This window comes from Jaculus jaculus, chromosome 4, assembly GCF_020740685.1.
Source record: "Jaculus jaculus isolate mJacJac1 chromosome 4, mJacJac1.mat.Y.cur, whole genome shotgun sequence".
In the NCBI taxonomy this organism is placed as follows: Eukaryota; Metazoa; Chordata; class Mammalia; order Rodentia; family Dipodidae; genus Jaculus; species Jaculus jaculus.
In genome coordinates, this window is record NC_059105.1 from 24,349,790 (window position 1) to 24,367,485 (window position 17,696).

A 17,696-nucleotide genomic window follows, 5' to 3' on the forward strand; every position below is an offset into this window, starting at 1 on the left:
AGTGGTTAAGCGTTTGCCTGTGAAGCCTAAGGATCTTGGCTCAAGGCTCGATTCCCCAGGACCCACATAAGCCAGATGCACAAGGTGATGGATCCATCTGGAGTTCATTTGCAGGGCTGGAAGCCCTGATGCACCCATTCTCTCTCTCCCTCTCTCTCTCTCTCTCTCTCTCTCTCTCTCTCTCTCTCTCTCTCTCTCTGCCTCTTTTCCTCTGTCTGTCACACTCAAATAAATAAATAAATAAATAATAAACAAATAAAAACAAAACGGAATACCTGAAGACAAGTAGAGGGAAAAAAAAGAAAATAGGCTTAAATCTCTTCCCTATTTTGTACACATTACGCTATTGATGTTTGGTGTAAATTCTGAATACTTCTTGGCCTTCTGACCTTCATAAGAAAGAGGGTAAAACAAAATTATCCAGTGTTATAGTTATTTCCGCAATGCTGGGGTTAGCGTCCAACCACCATTTATGGGAGGAAGGGGTTAACTTCACTCAGAGACCCAGGGAAGTTCCCTCAGTGGTGGAGGAAGCTTTTCCCACCAATAAATCCAAGCAGAGAGACGAAACCAGCAGAAGCAGCAAACAGCATAAGGCAGCAAGCACCATGCTGCAGCTCACACAGCTCTCCACAACCTTTGGACTGGAGTTCAGATCCACCCCAAAACACACCTTTGGGCTGGATGCCAGGATCTGCCCTAATGACACCTTCTCCAGCTAGGCAGCAGGAGACCAGAACTACAAGATTAAAGGATTAATCCAGCCCACCCATACACACACACACACACACACACACATACAGAGAGAGAGAGAGAGAGAGAGAGAGAGAGAGAGATTTTAAAAAAAGGAGAGGGGGCGGGCATGGTGGCGCACGCCTTTAATCCTAGCACTTGGGAGGCAGAGGTAGGAGGATCGCCATGAGTTTGAGGCCACCCTGAGACTACATAGTGAATTCCAGGTCAGCCTGAGCTAGAGTGAGACCCTACCTCAAAAAGAAGAAAAAGAAGAGGAGGAGGAGGAGAAGAAGAAGAAGAAGAGGGGTCTGGCAATGGCTCAGCAGTCAAAGGCATTTGCTTCTAAGCTTTCTGACCCAAGTTCAATCTTCCTCATTGACCATGTAGAAGCCGGACGAAAACTGGAGCCTACATCTGTAATCCCAATGCGCCTACAGCAGTGGAAGATGTAGTCAGGAGAATCTAAAAGCTTAAAAGCAGCAGCAACAACAGATCCTGTCTCCAAAACGTGGAAGCAAAAGCAAACCAACCATCAGGTTGTCCTCTGATCACCACACGTGCTCTATGGCAAGTGCACACCTACATACACTTGATACACATACATATACACGCACACAAATAAGTTAAATTAAAAAAATTTTTCCCCATCCCCTCTAAAAACAGTTTCTAAATTTTTATTTGTTTATTTGAGAGAAAGAGGCAGATACACACACACACACACACATATATATATATATAGAGAGAGAGAGAATGGGCATGGCAGGGCCTCTACTGTAAACTCTAGATGCATGTGCTACCTTTTACATTTGGCCTACATGGGTACTGGGGAATTGAACCTCAGTCCTTAGGTTTTGCACGCAAGCACCTTAACCACTAAGCTACCTCTCCAGCCCTAAAAAAAAAAAAATTGGGGTGGGTGGGTGTTTGAGATAGTCTCACTCTAGCCCAGGCTGACCTGCAATTCACTATGTAGTCTCAGGGTGGCCTCAAATTTATGGCAATCCTCCTACCTCTGCCTCCTGAGTGCTGGGATTAAAGGCGTGTGCCACCACATTCAGCTACTGTCTACTTTTTCAAATGTATAATTTATTTGAGAGAGAAAGGAGGGAGGGAGGGAGAGAGAAAGAGAGAGAGAGGGCATACTAGGGCCTCCTCCAGCCACTGCAAACAAACTCTAGACACATGTACCTCCTTGTGCATTTGGCTTGATAGGTCCTGGAGAGTCAAACCGGGATCCTTTGGCTTTGCAGACAAATGTCTTAACCACTAAGCCCTCTCTCCAGCCCTGCTGTCTACTTTAAATAAATTTTTTTTGTTTATTTTTATTCATTTATTTGAGAGTGACAGACAGACAGAGAGAGAAAGAAGCAGAAAGAGAGAGAGAGAATGGGCATGCCAGGGCCTCCAGCCACTGCAAATGAACTCCAGATGCATGCGCCCCCTTGTGCATCTGGCTAACATGGGTCCTGGGGAATTGAGCCTTGAACCGGGGTTCTTAGGCTTCGCATTAATTAATTAATGGGGGTGAAAAGGCCTAAGTGAGGTCAGGGGAAGAGATTGAGTAAAGGAAAGGTGGAGGGAGGGCTAATCAAAATCTAAGAGGATATAAATAAGTCATATGGAAACTTACTTTTTTGGACAATGGAACATTCAGAAGCCATAGGTTGTTACTAAAAAATTTTCAGTGCCAGGAATAGTATACCTTCCAGTGAGTTGCTGGCCAGGGAGATCCCTGATCCCCCCAAAACATTACAGGCCATTGCTAAGGACCTTAGTTTCCCACCAGGAATAGATGGTAAGACCCTACTGCTGAAGATTCCACATACTTGGACCACAAGGTCACTGAGAAATCCTGCTTGAGCTAAGTAGAAAACCTCCTCCATGTAGACCAGCTGACAGAGGGCTGGAAAAAGTTACGTTGCATGCAGTTCAATGGGAGAGAGAAAGAAATCACCTGTGAAGATAGATACTCAAAACAGTGGACACTGCAAGTCTTCAGTTTGGCCAGCCAAGCCAAATGAGCCAACGGGTGCAATAGTGGCACGTCTGTTATGGGGGAAACCAACTGTTCTCTAATTGGACTGGAGGCCTGCTCCATGGGAGGTGATACATCCCTAATACTGAAAACCTACAACAGGGATAGTCATGAGCCCTAAGGGTGTAACATCTGCTGGTGTCTGTATATACGATGCTCACCAAACTTCCCAGTAAGTACTTCTCTTAATGTTCATACCCACATATTAATGCTACTCTCACTTTTGGTCAGAGAAGCTTCTCTTTTCAGATGGCAGTGACCTTAGGATGACTCAGAAGACACCATGGTGTTGAGAAGTGACAAAGGAGTGCTCAGCACTAAAATATCTCTACCACACCTTCCAAGGCTCAAGGTCCATTGTGGAAGAGATGGCAGAAAGAATGTAAGAGCCAAAGGAAGGTTAGGATTCCTTACAATGTGCTCCTCCAGACCCAAAATGGCCTGGATATCCATGACCTCACAGTGCCTGACACTACCTACACAAGACCATCAGAACAGGAAGAAGAGATCATGACATCAAAAGAAAAGAGCCAGGCCTGGTGGCACACACCTTTAATCCCAGCACTCAGGAGGCAGAGGTAAAAGGATCACCATGAGTTCGAGGCCACCCTGAGACTACATGGTTAATTCCAGGTCAGCCTGGGCCAGAATGAGACCCTAACTTGGAAAACCAAAAAAAAAAAGAAAAGACTGATTGAGAGGGGGAGGGGATATGATGGAGTGGAGTTTCAAAGGGACAAGTGGGGGTAGGGAGGGAATTACCATGGGATGTTGTTTACAATTATGGAAGTTGTCAATAAAAAAATTAAAATAAGTAAATAAATAAATTTTAAGTGACACATGTATCTGGAGTTCACTTTCAGAGGCAAGAGGCCTCACTGTCCCCATATTCTGTCTCTTTCAAATAAATAAAAATATTTTGTGTGTGAAATTTAATGTTACAAATAAACCATATGGAAACTTACTTCTTTGTAGCTAATAATATATATGTTTAAAAAACAGAGAGAGAAGATTTGGACACAAGTATCCTGTGGAGGTGGATAATGAGCCCAGAAGCCATAGATTGCTATTAGAAAATTTCAGTGTCAGGGGTAGGATAGCTTCCAGTGAACTGTAGGCCAGGGCCCTGATGCACCCAAAACATTATAGGCTATTGCCAAGGCTCTTAGTTGCTCACCAGAACTAGATCATAAGGCCTATTGCTGAAGATTCCATATGCTTGGGCTGCAGGGCACAATGGAACCAAGCTGCAGCTGAACTGAAAGCTTCCTCCCTGTTGACTTAACTGTCAAGATGTTGGAAAGACCTATGTAGCCTGTTAGCGAAGAAAAGTCATCCAGGGTCTTAACCAGCAATGGACCCTGCAAGCTTTATGGTTGGCCAGCCAAGCCAAGTGTACCAACTGGCGCCATGGAAGCATGTCTTATTATGGGGAAAACAACTACTCTATCTGATTGGACTTGAGTCCCATACCACGGGAAGGAATTCCTGTCTGGTACTGAAAGCCTAACCAAAAGTCTGTGGTTGTGGAGGTCATAAGCCCTAAGCAAGCTCGCTAGCTAGACTAGCTGAATAGGCAAGCTCTGAGTACAAGCGAAATGCTGTCTCAACAAGGACGGTAGACAGCAAAGAGAAGATGTCCAGCTTTAACCTCTCCACATGCACACAAGCACATGTGTGCTCATACACAAGCAAAAAAAAAAAAAAAAAAAAAAAAAGAAAGAAAAAAAAAAGAAAAAAGAAAAGAAAGTAAAAGAAAAGCAGGGCTGAAGAGATGGCTCCGCAGTTAAGGTGCTTGCCTGCAAAGCTTCAGCTTCCAATACCAAAGGGGAAAAAGTAAATTTAAAGGCCAGAGAGCGAAAGGCTGGACAGCTGGGGTCTGGGCTCTTTGCTGCCGACCTGCTTTGAGCGGCTTTCTTGCAGGTATTTCCTCAAAGCTGTGAGGTTGTCCAGAGCTCAGTTGCATGTGTGTTCAAAAGGCTGTGGATGTTCGCTTCTCCTAGCAGGCTCTGGCTGGACAGCAAGATGGTCCTGATGTCACACAGGACAGACCACTTATCCTTGAGGATTGTCCAGGCACAGGTTACCTGGGTTCAATTCCCCAGTAGCCATGTAAAGCTGGATGCACAAAGTGGCACATGCATCTGGAGTTTGTTTGCAGTGACTAGAGACCCTAGCTACAGATGACTGGGCTTCTGCATGAGAATGAAAATACTTAGTAGCAGAGGCTAGTAAGTTAAAAAGGAGCCATAAAGGGAAGAGAAAGGAAGGGAGGAGGGTACTTAATAGGTTGATATTGTATATATGTAAGTACAATGATTGTGATGGGGAGGTAATATGATAGAGAATGGAATTTCAAAGGAGAAAGTGGGGGGGGGAGGGAGAGAATTAACATGGGATTTTTTTTTATAATCATGGAAAATGCTAATAAAAATTTAAAAAGAAAAAAAAGAAAAATTTAAAAAGAATAAGTAAATAAATAAATAAATAAAACCAAAACCCTGACTTGGTTATAACACTGAGGCAGTTTCAGCAATGAAACAGTTCCTGGTGGCAATTGCGAAGTCAGTTATAAATCCCTTGCCTTGCTGTAAGAGCTCTAAGGGCTGATCTTTGGCCACTGTCCTACCTCTTCTCTTGGAGCACATACCCTTTCACCTCCATTCCCAACAATCCTACTTGCTAGAACATAAACTGTACAAAGACAGGGTAGCCTAACTGGCTGACTGTAGTCTCCACACCTGAGCAGTCAGTAGCTGGCACGCAGCAGGGGCTCCATGCTCACTGGCAAACATTGTGAGCTAGTAGCGAGTTAATCACATGAGCTAGCTCAGGAGTGCCAGCGGTCTTGCTTGAAAGCGAGAGCAGGACTAGATGCCTCGCTGGTGTGCCCGACGCACCGAGACTCTGTGAGTCTAGTCTGTATGTTAAAAATCCCAGAAGCCATTGCCAATCTCAGCCAGCAGCTGCTTTGCAAAGGGGAGAAAAGGAAGCCGCCAAGCAGATGGGGTGGGGGAGGGGCGGGGAGCAGGGTGAGCAGCTCAGAAGAGGAAGGAAGTCGTCGCTGATGCCTTTCTCCCCAAGACAAAGAGGGCAGTGATGCTGAGCACAGGCAAGGGCAGTGTCTGATTCAGCCACAGGAGTGGACAGTGCAGCACAGTGTGCGGGTCCCGGGAAGGGGCCAAAACTAAAATCTGACCACTAAGCGCTCACTTCCAAGCAGAACTGGCCTGCATCCAGACCATGGTGGCACACAGGGGCACAGACCTTTAAACCCCGAGGTCAGAGGCGCAGGCCTAAAGAGGTCATGCCTCCTTGCACATCTGGATCACAGGCTCTACCTAGATCACGGAATGCTAGTCTACAATTTCCTTGCAGCAGAGGAATGGCACCTTCTCATCTTCAGTGGACACAACTGGTTTACAGTCCACTTAGCAGCTAAACAGAGGCTGTGGGACAGCCTGGGCCTCAGTGGCCCATCACTGAGAACCTACAGGTCCAGACCAGACCACAGAACACAAGAAATTAAATCTTCAATAAAGTTATCTTTGAAAGGAATTTAAATTGCTCCTGCACCCAAGGGGGGGGGGAGAGTCTGCAATTTTCCAAAATAAAACATTCAAGCAGGGCGTGGTGGCACACGCCTTTAATCCCAGCACTCGGAGGCAGAGGTAGGAGGTTCGCCATGAGTTTGAGGCCACCCTGAGACTACAGAGTTAATTCCAGGTCAGCCTGGACCAGAGTGAGACCCTACCTCGAAAAACCAAAAACAAAAAAAATAAAAAAAAAAAATAAAACATTCAAAATTTAGTATTTATTTTTCTGTTGAAAGAAAGAAATAAGGAAGGAAGAAAGGAGGGAAGGAGGGGTGGGTAGAAGGAAGGAAGGAAAGAGACAGAAAGAAAGAAAAGAAGAGAAAAGAAAAATAGCCAGGCGTAGTGGCTCACGCCTTTAATCCCAATACTTGAGAGGCAGAGGTAAGAGGATCACCATGAGTTCAACCTTAAACATGTTTTTCTTTTCTTGTCTTGTCTTTCTTTCTTTCTTTTAAGGTAGGGTCTTGCTCTAGTTCAGGCTGACCTGGAATTCAGTATGTAGTCTCAGGGTGGCCTCAATCTCCTGAGTGTTGGGATTAAAGGCATGCACCACTATGCCCGGCAAGAAAAACACATATTGTGCTGGAAAGATGGCTTAGCAGTTAAAGCCAATACTCAGATTCATAGGCAAACACCGAACCACTTTGTCATTGGGATCAAAGCACCAGGAGATTATATTTTTCTGCAACAATATTTCAAACCTCTAGATTTAAATTTGTTTTTTAAAGGTGGCTACGGTGGGAACTGGGGAGATGGCTCAGTCAGTAAAGTATGAGGACCTGAGTTTGGATCCCCAGCACCGACGTAAAAGTCGGGTGCCAGAAGTGATGACTGTAATCCCAGGGCTGGAGAGGGGGAGACAGGAGGTCCCTGGGGCTTGCTGGCTAACTAGTCTATCTAGTGAAAGGTCTGTCTTAAAGTGGGAAGGCAACTAAGATACCTTTCTGGCTTCATATGCAGCCACACACACCCATACACACAAACACACATGCACATCACCCACATACACACAAAAACACTGGTTATGGTGGCACAATTTTTTTAATTTGCTCATAAGCACACAACTGAGGTAGAAGGATGAGTGATTTCTTGCTCAACTACCTAGCTAATGATAACCAGAGAGCTTTCTTATTCCTTGAATGAGTGTAGACTGGAACCCATCACAAGTAAGTTAGAGGGAAATGTTTCTAAAAGGAGGTCAGAGAAGGACAGAGGGAGAGAGAGAAGGAGGAAATAAGGTTCTCCAAGAACTGCAGTCCTGCCGGTAGGAGGGACCTAGAAGCAGAAGCGATGGCTGGCTCCATTCTCAGCCAGTCCCATCAATCCCATTTCCAATCTGCTTTGTGAGTCTTAAGAGGTGGACTCAACCAAAAATAAAATAACATAAATTAAATTAAAAAGATGGTATTAGTTGGCTTTTACATTACTTTAACACCTGTTAACAGGAAATACAGCACTCTAGCAACAGAGTTAGAAAAACCATCCTGTCTGTTTTAAGATGTGTCACTGTTCCTGACACCTTTCCTAGCTCTGCAAAGTTCTTAAGGCAAAAATTAGAGAATGTGAATAATGCCCGCCCCCCCGCCCCAGACACACTGCATAAGGAATGAACTAGAAGGCAGGTTCACAAGCATTGACCTACCGATGAGTCTTGCAGATACCATACACCCTCCAACCAAAGACCCTCTAACTGTGGGGGGCAGATTTCAAATTTAGTCAAGGATGCTTCCTCCTTCCTTCCATTCCAGGGTGGGGCGCAGGGAATGAGGTGAGAGAGGGCCCCAGTTTCTTTTAAAGCTTTTATTATCTGGGCTCCGTGGCTAACTGCAACCCTATGTCTTTCCTTCCTCATCCCGTTCCCTGGGGCCCCACCCTTGAGGATGAAGGGATCTGGGACCTGGATTTCTGGCCGCCTCAGCCAAGCCTTGCCCCTTCCCTACCCAAGACAGCCGCACACAGCATCTGGAACCCAAAAGGCCGGCGGGACGTCTGACGTGGACGGGCGCAGCTAGGGTCTGGGGCTGCAGTCTTTTCTCATTTCCAGATGCCCTGGAGATTTAATTGTAATTAACTGTGAAAGCTATGGCCTCGAGAATTGGATTTTCGACACAGCTCATCTTTGGTCTATTCTTCTCTTTCTCCCTATTTCCCTTCCCCTTCTTCCCAGTGTCATCGAAATTGTAAAAAGAATTTTAAAAAATCGAAGGAAGAGTCTCACCCACACGTGCCCTGGGACCAACGCTGGCAGAGGATGCAGACAGAGGCGAGGGCGGCGGACGGTCCAGCGCAGGAGGCTGCAGAGCTGCGCCGCGGAGGCGGAGCCGGGGCGGGGGCGGGGGCGGAGCCGGGGCGGGGGCGGAGCCGGAGCCGGAGCCGGGGCGGGGCGGGGCCACGCGGGGCGGGGCGGGGCAGGGCTGCCCGCTCACGTGGGCACGGGTCCTTTCAGCCTCCCTGGCTGTCCCCGGCGGAGTCCAAGGACTTAACTCCGTGCCATTCACTCGGTCTCCCGCGATGGGCTCTAGGACTCAGTATCTGAGTTGCCTGGCAGCCAACTTGATGAAGAATCAAGTGGCCATCGTCACCGGGGGTGGCACGGGCATCGGAAAGGCCATCGCGAAGGAGCTGCTGCACCTGGGTACGTGAGCAGGCCTCCGGGACTCGGCAGAGGTGGCGGCGGCGCTGGGGCCGGCGGGCGGGCTTGCAGAGCCAAGGGCTGCAGAGCTGGGCGAAGGTGCCAAGGAGGGACGGGGAAGAGGGGCGTTCTTCCCAACACATCCACTAGCCATTAGGAAGAGAGCCAAAGACCGTGTGCCTGGAGTAAGCCGACCTGCGAAAACATGCTGTGGAATTAATTGTGTCTTTGTATTTAAACGTAATCTATGAAATGTTTCCTAATTCCACAGATTACAAAACACGGAAGGATTTCATTTGGCAAAAGGTTTGTCAACGTAGTGTGAGTCTCCTGTTATGTTTTCTTCTTACATCCCTTTGCATAAGTACAGAAATCAAAGATAGTGAATATTTAACTTGGATGAAGGAAAGACACCTTACACACACACACACACACACACACACACAAGGAGACGACAAAGGGGAAGGAAGATAGTTAAATTTACATATGTGAAGATATCAATCTTCAGTGAGGTTTATTTATTTACTTATTTATGAGAGAGGGACAATGTTTTGTTTTCAAGGTAGGGTTTTACTGTAGTCCAGGATGACCTTGAATTCACTATGGAGTCTCAGGGTGGCCTTGAACTCTTGGCGATCCTCCTATCTCTGCCTCCCAAGTGCTGGGATCAAAGGTGTGTGCCACCATGCCCGGATCAATGAGTATTTTTAAAAACAACAAAACTAAAGGCATATGAAGAAAAATATTTGCAAATAGATAATTCATATGAAGTGCTTTCACAAGCAGATAAAGATATTTGATGAGAAAAATAGGTTAGTGATATGACCCAGTGGTTCCAAAAGAGCAGTAAAAAATAAGTATATGAGAAAATATCACTTGATCAGCAACAAAACACAAAACTTTTTAAAACTAAAATTTTAAAACGGGGGGAAAATTGACATATTGGTGCTGGGAAGATGGTTCAGTGGTTAAAGGCACTTGTTTGCAAAGCCTGTCAACCCAGGTTCAATTCCCAAACCAGTGACCCAAAAAGTGATAGTCTAGTGTCTAATGTTGGTTCTCGGGGACAAGAGGCCTTGATTCACACGGTGGCAGAGGTAGGAGGATTGACATAAATTGGAGGCTAGCCTGGGCTACAGGGTGTGTTTCAGGTCAGCCTAGGCTAGAGTGAGACCCTGCCTCCAAAATGAAAGAGAGAGGGCTCGAGAGATGGCTTAAGAGCGCTTGCCTGTGAAGCCTAAGAACCCCAGTTCGAGGCTCGATTCCCCAGGACCCGTGTAAGCCAGGTGCACAAGGAGGCGAATGCATCTGGAGTTCGTTTGCAGTGGCTGGAGGCCCTTGTGAGCCCACTCTCTCTCTCTCTCTCTCTCTCTCTCTCTCTCTCTCTCTCCTCTCTCTCTCTCTCTCTCTCTCTCTCTATATATATATATATATATATACATACATATATATACATATATATATACACATACATATATATATATATAACTGCCTCTTTCTGTCTCTCTGTCTGTCGCTCTCAAATAAATAAATAAAAATAAACAAAAAAAGAGAGAGAGAAAAGTAAAGGAAAGAAAAGGTGAGAATATAAGTTGTTGCCAGGTGTGGTGGTGCACACCTTTAATTCCAGCACTTGGGAGGCAGAGGTAGGAGGATCACCATGAGTTCAAGGCCTCCCTGAGAGAGACTACATAGTGAATTTCAGGTCAGCTGGCGCTAGAGCAAGATCATACCTCAAAAAACTAAAAAAAAAAAAAAAAAATCCAAAACCCAATTCCTCACAATGACCCACAAGCCTCAGATGGTCTGCCTGCCCCTTTCTTCTTCCTAATATCTGGAGCCTTCTTTGTTTTTATTCTCATTCTTCTTTAGAAGTTCCTATTGTCTTGCTTTTCCTGGAACATGCCTGGCATCCTTCTGCCTCAGTTGGGGTCGCACACATCTGGAATTTGTTGCAGTGGCTGGAGGCCCTGGCGCACCCATTCATTCTCTGTGTGTGTGTGTGTCTCCCTCTCTCTCCCTCCCTCCCTCCCTCCCTCCCTCCCTCCCTCCCTCCCTCTCTCTCTCTCTCTCCTCTCTCTTTCCCTGTCAAAAAAAAAAAAAAAAAAAGCCTCCTGGAGGCAATGTATTGTTGGGGGGTGGGCTTATGGGTGATATAGCCCAGCTTCCTCTTGCCAGTGTTTGGCACACTGTCCTGTTGCTTTTTTCCATCTGATATTGGCCAGGAGGTGATGTCCACCCTCTGCTCGTGCCATCATTTTCACCTGCCATAAAGGAGCTTCCCCTCAAGTCTGTAAGCCAAAATAAACCCCTTTTTCCCACAAGCTGCTCTTGGTTGGCTGTTTTCTGCCAACAATGCGAACCTGACTGCAACACAGAAGGTGATGCAGGAGAACAAGGTGGCACACGCGTCTGGAGTTGGACTGAAGTGGCTACAGGCCCTGTATGCGCCACTTCCTTCTCTCTCCTCATAGACAACTATATGTATTCAGACCGTGCCGGATCTTAGAAACACCACTGTAACTAAAGGCAATTTATGTTCAGGAAAAAAACATTTGAAGGGCCTCCAATTTATGGTGGTGGTGCATGACTTTAAATATCAGCACTTGGAGGCAGAAGTAGAAGGACCACTGTGAGTTTCAGGCAGCCTGTGAGTTCCAGGTCAGCCTGGGCTAGAGTTGAGACCCTACTTCAAAACAACAACAAACATTTGAAGGGGGGCTGGAGAGATTACTAAGTGGTTAAGCCACTTGGCTGCAAAGCCTAATGACCTAGGTTCAATTCCTCTGTACCCACATAAAGCCAAAATGGCATATGCATCTGGAGTATCTTTCTAGCAGCTAGAGTCCCTAGTGCACCTATTCTCTCTCTCTCTCTCTCTCTCTCTTAGCATATATATAAATTTTTTTTTTCTTTTTTGAGGTAGGGTCTCACTCTAGCCCAGGTTGATCTGGAATTCACTATGTAGTCTCAGGATGGCCTCGAAGTCATGGCGATCCTCCTACCTCTGCCTCCAGAGTGGCAGGATTAAAGATATGTACCCCCATACCCAGTTAAACAAAAACAAATCTACCTCTAAAAAACAAACAAACAAAAATTTTTCAAGGTAGGGTCTCGCCCTAGCCCTGGCTGAGCTGGAATTCACTATGGAGTCTCAGGTTGGCCTCAAGCTCACAGCTATCCTCTTACCTCTGCCTCCTGGATGCTGGGATTAAAGGCATGTGCCACCATGACTAGCTGTTTGAAATAGCTTTATTTATTTATTTGCAAACAGAGGAAAAGAGAGAATAGGTGCACCAGGAACTACAGCCACTGCAAACGAGCTCTACGTGCATATGCCGCTTTGTGCACTTAGCTTTATGTGGGTATGAGGAACTCGAACCCAGTTCATTAGGCTTTGCAGGCAAACGGCTTAACCACCTAGCTATCTCTCCAGCCCTCCTTTAAATGTTTGTTGTTGTTGTTGTTTTGAGGTAGGGTCTCAACTCTAGCCCAGCTTGAACTGGAACTCACACTGCAGTTCCAGGTGGCCTCAAACTCACAGTGGTCCTTCTACTTCTGCCTCCAAAGTGCTGAGATTGGAGGCATGCACCACCACACCTGGCCCTTCAAATGTTTTTCTCATGAACATGCAAATTGTCTTTAGTTATACTGGTGTTTCTAAGATCTGGCACAGTCTGAATATATATATTCATCTATTAGCAGAGAGAAAGAGAGAATGAATGGGTATTCCAGGGCTTCTAGCCACTGCAAATGAATTCTAGATGCATGTACCACTGTGTGCAGTTGGCCATACATGGATACTGAGGGATTGAACATAGGCCATTAGGCTTTGCAAGCAAGCACTTTAGCTACTGAGCCATCTTCCTAGCCCAGACTACGATTTTTTTAAATTATTTTTTATTTAATTAAAAGCGACAGACAGAGAAAGAGGCAGAGAGAGAGAGAGAGAGAGAGAATGGGTGCGCCAGGGCCTTCAGCCACTGCAAATGAACTCCATATGCATGCACCACCTTGTGCATCTGGCTTATGTGGGTCCTGGGGAATCAAGCCTCAAAACGGGGTCCTTAGGCTTCACAGGCAAGCACTTAACCACTAGGCCATCTCTCCAGCCTCCAGACTATGATTAAAAAAAAAAATGGGCTGGGGACACATCTCAGTGGTTAAAGGTACTTGCTTGCAAAGCCTGCCAACCCAAGTTCTATTCACTACTATCTACATAAAGCCAGACACACACAGTGGCAAATGCATCTGGAGTTTATTTGTAGCAGCAAGAGGCCCTGGCACATCCATTTTTTTTCTCTCTCCCACCCCCTGCCTTTCTCAAATAAATAAGTAAAAATATTTGTTAAGAGCTGGAGAAATGGATCAGAGGTTAAGGCTCTTGCCTGCAAAGTCTAATGACCTAGGTTTGATTCCCCAATACTCACATAAAGCCAGATGTACAAAGTCTCTCTCTCTGCTTGAAAATAAATAACATTTTAAATATATTTTTAAAAAATAAGCGCCAGGCGTGGTGGCACATGCCTTTAATCCCAGCACTCGGGAGGCAGAGGTAAAAGGATTGCCGTGAGTTCGAGGCCACCCTGAGACTCCATAGTGAATTCCAGGTCAGCCTGGGCTAGAGTGAGACCCTACCTTGAAAAACAAAAATAAATAAATAAAATAGGACTGGAGCAATGGTTTAGCATTTAAGGCACTTGATTGCAAAGCTTAAGGACCCAGGTTCAAATCCACAGTGTCCATGTAAATTAGATGCACAAGGTGGCTAGAGGCACTGGCACACCCATTCTCTCTCTCTCTCTCTCTCTCTGTCTCTGCCTCTTTCTCTCTCAAATATAGAAAGATAAACAGTCTTAAATCTGAAAGGAATGAAAAGATACACATTTTTTAATTAAAAAGTGGGAAATTGCTGGGCGTGGTGGCGCACGCCTTTAATCCCAGCACTCGGGAGGCAGAGGTAGGAGGATCGCCGAGAGTTCGAGGCCACCCTGAGACTACATAGTGAATTCCAGGCCAGCCTGAGCCAGAGTGAGACCCTACCTCGAAAAAAAAAAAAAAGTGGGAAATTGGGCTGGAGAGGTGGCTTAGCAGTTAAGCACTTGCCAGTGAAGCACAAGGACCCAGGTTTGAGGCTCAATGCCCCAGAACCCATGTAAGCCAGATGCACAGGTGGCGCATGCATCTGAAGTTCATTTGCAGTGGCTGGAAGCCCTGGTGCACCCATTCTCTCTCTCTGCCTCTTTCTCTCTCTGTCGGTCTCTCTCAAATAAATGAGTAAAGATAAGTGAAAAAGTGGCAAATTAAAATTTCCTAATCTGGCCCTAGTATAGTGTATTACCAATGCTGTCAGGCTCTTTACCGCCACCAAACTCTGCTCTCTGAAGAAAAAAATCCGTAAGGAAACAAACCAGTGACCATTTTGTGCAAAGGTCAGGAACTTGGTCTGTCAGCGTATTTATAGAATCCTGGTTCGCCTTGAAGAACCTTTCGTGGATTTGTAGGTATTTGACTTTTCCTTTCTGATAAGTTTGCATTCGGCAAACCTGTCAGTTCTGGGGGTGGCAGAGTTCTTGTGGCAAGACAGTGAAGTACTCGTGATGCTATGAAAGTGATGCAGAGTGTCTAGAAAACCATTCCATCTGTCTTAAAAGGGGAACTCTGTGGGTCTTAAAAGGGGAACTCTGTAGGTCTTAAAAGGGGAACTCTGTGGGTCTTAAAAGGGGAACTCTGTAGGACTCTGTGTCACTCACCTCTCTATGCCCTCTGGCGCCAGTTGCCATGGTCCCCTTGGGATCCTAGATTCATCTCGTCTACTTCCAGAGGCTTCTGGAATTGGACTGGGTGCATTGTGGCAATCTGGGAGTTCTCTGCAGGTGGTAAGTTCATGTATTCATTGGTCTCTTGCTGTGTATCTCCACTCTTTCGGAGATGACTGCTCTTTTTTTATTTATTTATGTATTTGTAAGCAGAGAGAGAGGGGGATATGACAATAGGCACACCAGGGCCTCTCGCCACTGCACACTAACTTCAGATGCTTACACTGCTTTGGGCATCTGGCTTTATGTGGGTACCGGAAAATTGAACCCAAAGCAATAGGCTGTGAAAGCAGCATGTTTAGCCACTGAGCCATCTCTCCAGACCATGACTACTCATTTAAAAAAATATATTTTGAAAAACAAAAATAAAAATATATTTTTTGGGCTGGAGGGATGGCTTAGTGGTTAAGGCGTTTGCCTGCAAAGCCAAAGGACCCAGGTTCAATTCCCCAGTACCTACATTAGCCATATGCACAAGGGGGCGCACACATCTGGAGTTTGTTAGAAGTGGCTGGAAGCCCTGGCATGCCCATTCTCATTCATTCTCTCTCTCCCTCTTTCTCTGTCAAATAAATAAATAAATAAAATATTTAAAATATTTTTTTAATTTATTTATAAGCAGAGAGGGAGAATAGGCATGCCAAGGCTTCTAGCCACTGAAAATAAACTCTAGACACATGAGCCACCTTGCAGATCTGGCTTATGTGGGTACTGGGGATTCAAACCCAAGTTGCTAGTCTTTGCAGGTAAGTGACTTAACTCCTGAGCCATCTCTCCAGCTCCATGACTGCTCATTTTTAAGCCTATTCTACTTGATGTCCTACACCCAAAAACCAGTGTTTCAAATATGCAAGAGGACAAACTCAGTTTCTCTCTACATTGTCTAGAAATGAAAGTCCTAATGGCTCTGTTTTGTTTTCTCTCTGTCTCTCTCCTGTCTCTGTCTCTGTCTGTCTCTCTTTATAGGAGCACCCACAATGGTTTCTATATTACGGTTGGAATTTGGACAGCTCATGAAAGCTTATTAACTTCTTCGCGGGCTGTTTTCTCTGTAGGATGTAACGTGGTCATCGCCTCCCGCAAGCTGGACAGATTGAACTCTGCTGCAGATGAGCTAAGAACCACCCTGCCGCCCTCTAGTGGGGCTCAAGTCACTGCCCTCCAGTGCAACATCCGTAAGGAAGAGGAGGTAATGGAGATGGGTCCCTCATCTTCTCTGCACCATAGGTAGAAGCAGAGCCTAGAAGTTGACCCTGTCCTCTGGACTAGAGCTGGTGACCTCACGAGAAGAGGGAGCTAAGCGAGCCCAAGCCATAGACCACGTTTTACTACGTCTCTTACCTGGGGCATTTCTTTGTGTTCATTTCGACTGACTCTCACTATTATTGTTTAAAGTTGGTATTTACAAATAAATGCCACTGAGGCCTGTTGTAATTAGGGGGTGACCTGAGTCCTTAGATGTATCTTATCAAAATTACAGTTTTAGCTGGGTGTGGTGGCACATGCCTTTAATCTCAACACTTGGGAGGCAAAGGTAGGAGAAAGAGGTAAGAGAATCGCTGTGAGTTCAAGGCCAGCCTGTGACTACATAGTGAATTCCAGGTTAGCCTGGGCTAGAGTGAAATTCTACCTCAAAAAAACAAACAAACAAAAAAAAGGCTGGAGAGATGGCTTAGTGGTTAAGCACTTGCCTGTGAAGCCTAAGGACCCCGGTTCGAGGCTCGATTCCCCAGGACCCATGTTAGCCAGATGCACAAGAGGGCACACACGTCTGGAGTTTGTATGCAGTGGCTGGAAGCCCTGGCGCGCCCATCCTCTCTCTCCTTCTCTCTGTCGCTCTCAAATAAATAAATAAAAATAAACAAAAAAATTAAAGCTTTAGCTTTATGATTTGTGAGTATTATACCCCCATAAATCCACACTGTAGGATTTTAAAAAATTTTATTTTTGAGAGAGAGAGAGGGCACACTAGGGCTTCTAGCCACTGCAAATCAACTCCAGTCACATGTGCCACCTTGTGCATCTGGCTTATGTGTGTCCTGGAGAATTGAACCTGGGTCCTTTGGCTTTGCAGGCAAGTGCCTTAACCACTAAGCCACCTCTCAAGCTCCCACACTTTAGCTTTACTTGTTGATGACTACACATTCATTGGGGGTAGTGCTCAGAGTTTCTGTTCACATACTCTTATATTTCTAGAACCCAGTGACTGGTGTAAGTAGCAAGTTAAGCTATTAAACTTTTACTTTTTAAAAAATATTTATTTATGTAATTATTTAGAAGCAGAGAGAAACAGAAGAGAGACACACAGAGAGAATAGGTGCACCAGGGCATCCAGCCGCTGCAAACAGACTCCAGACACATGCATCACTTTGCGCATCTGGCTCTATGTGGGTACTGGGGAATCGAATTCAGGTTGTTAGGCTCTGAAGGCAAGCGCCTTCACCACTGGGCCATCTCTCAAGCCCCTAAACTTTTACTTTCAATGTTTTTCTTTAGGTTGATAATTTGGTCAAATCTACCTTAGCTATTTATGGTAAAATTGACTTCTTGGTAAACAATGGAGGAGGCCAGTTCCTATCTCCCCCTGAGCAGATCACTGCCAAGGGCTGGAATGCTGTGATTGAAACCAACCTGACGGGTACTTTCTACATGTGCAAAGCAGGTAAGTGTCATGATACCTACAGAAATGAGCACATCTGCACTGAGAGATCATAGGAAAGGCTGAGAGAAAAGCCATCGGGCATCCTGTTATTTGTTGGCATTTAAACAATTTTGTTTTAGCCAGGTGTGGTGGCACATGCCTTTAATCCCAGCACTTGGAAGGCAGAGGTAGGAGGATCACTGTGAGTTCCAGGTCAGCCTGGGCTACAATGAGACCC

At 45.7% G+C, this 17,696-nt stretch overlaps 1 protein-coding gene across 1 annotated transcript in view; it reads left to right on the forward strand.

Moving 5' to 3' along the window:
* Positions 1–8,784: 8,784 nt before the first annotated feature.
* The window catches only part of Pecr (peroxisomal trans-2-enoyl-CoA reductase), a 30,747-nt gene continuing 21,835 nt past the window's right edge, over positions 8,785–17,696 (forward strand). The window contains exons 1-3 of the mRNA XM_045147555.1: positions 8,785–9,001; positions 15,873–16,006; positions 17,314–17,479. Coding sequence (XP_045003490.1) covers positions 8,878–9,001; positions 15,873–16,006; positions 17,314–17,479 — 424 coding nt within the window. The 5' untranslated portion in view covers positions 8,785–8,877. The remainder of the gene's footprint in view (positions 9,002–15,872; positions 16,007–17,313; positions 17,480–17,696) is intronic.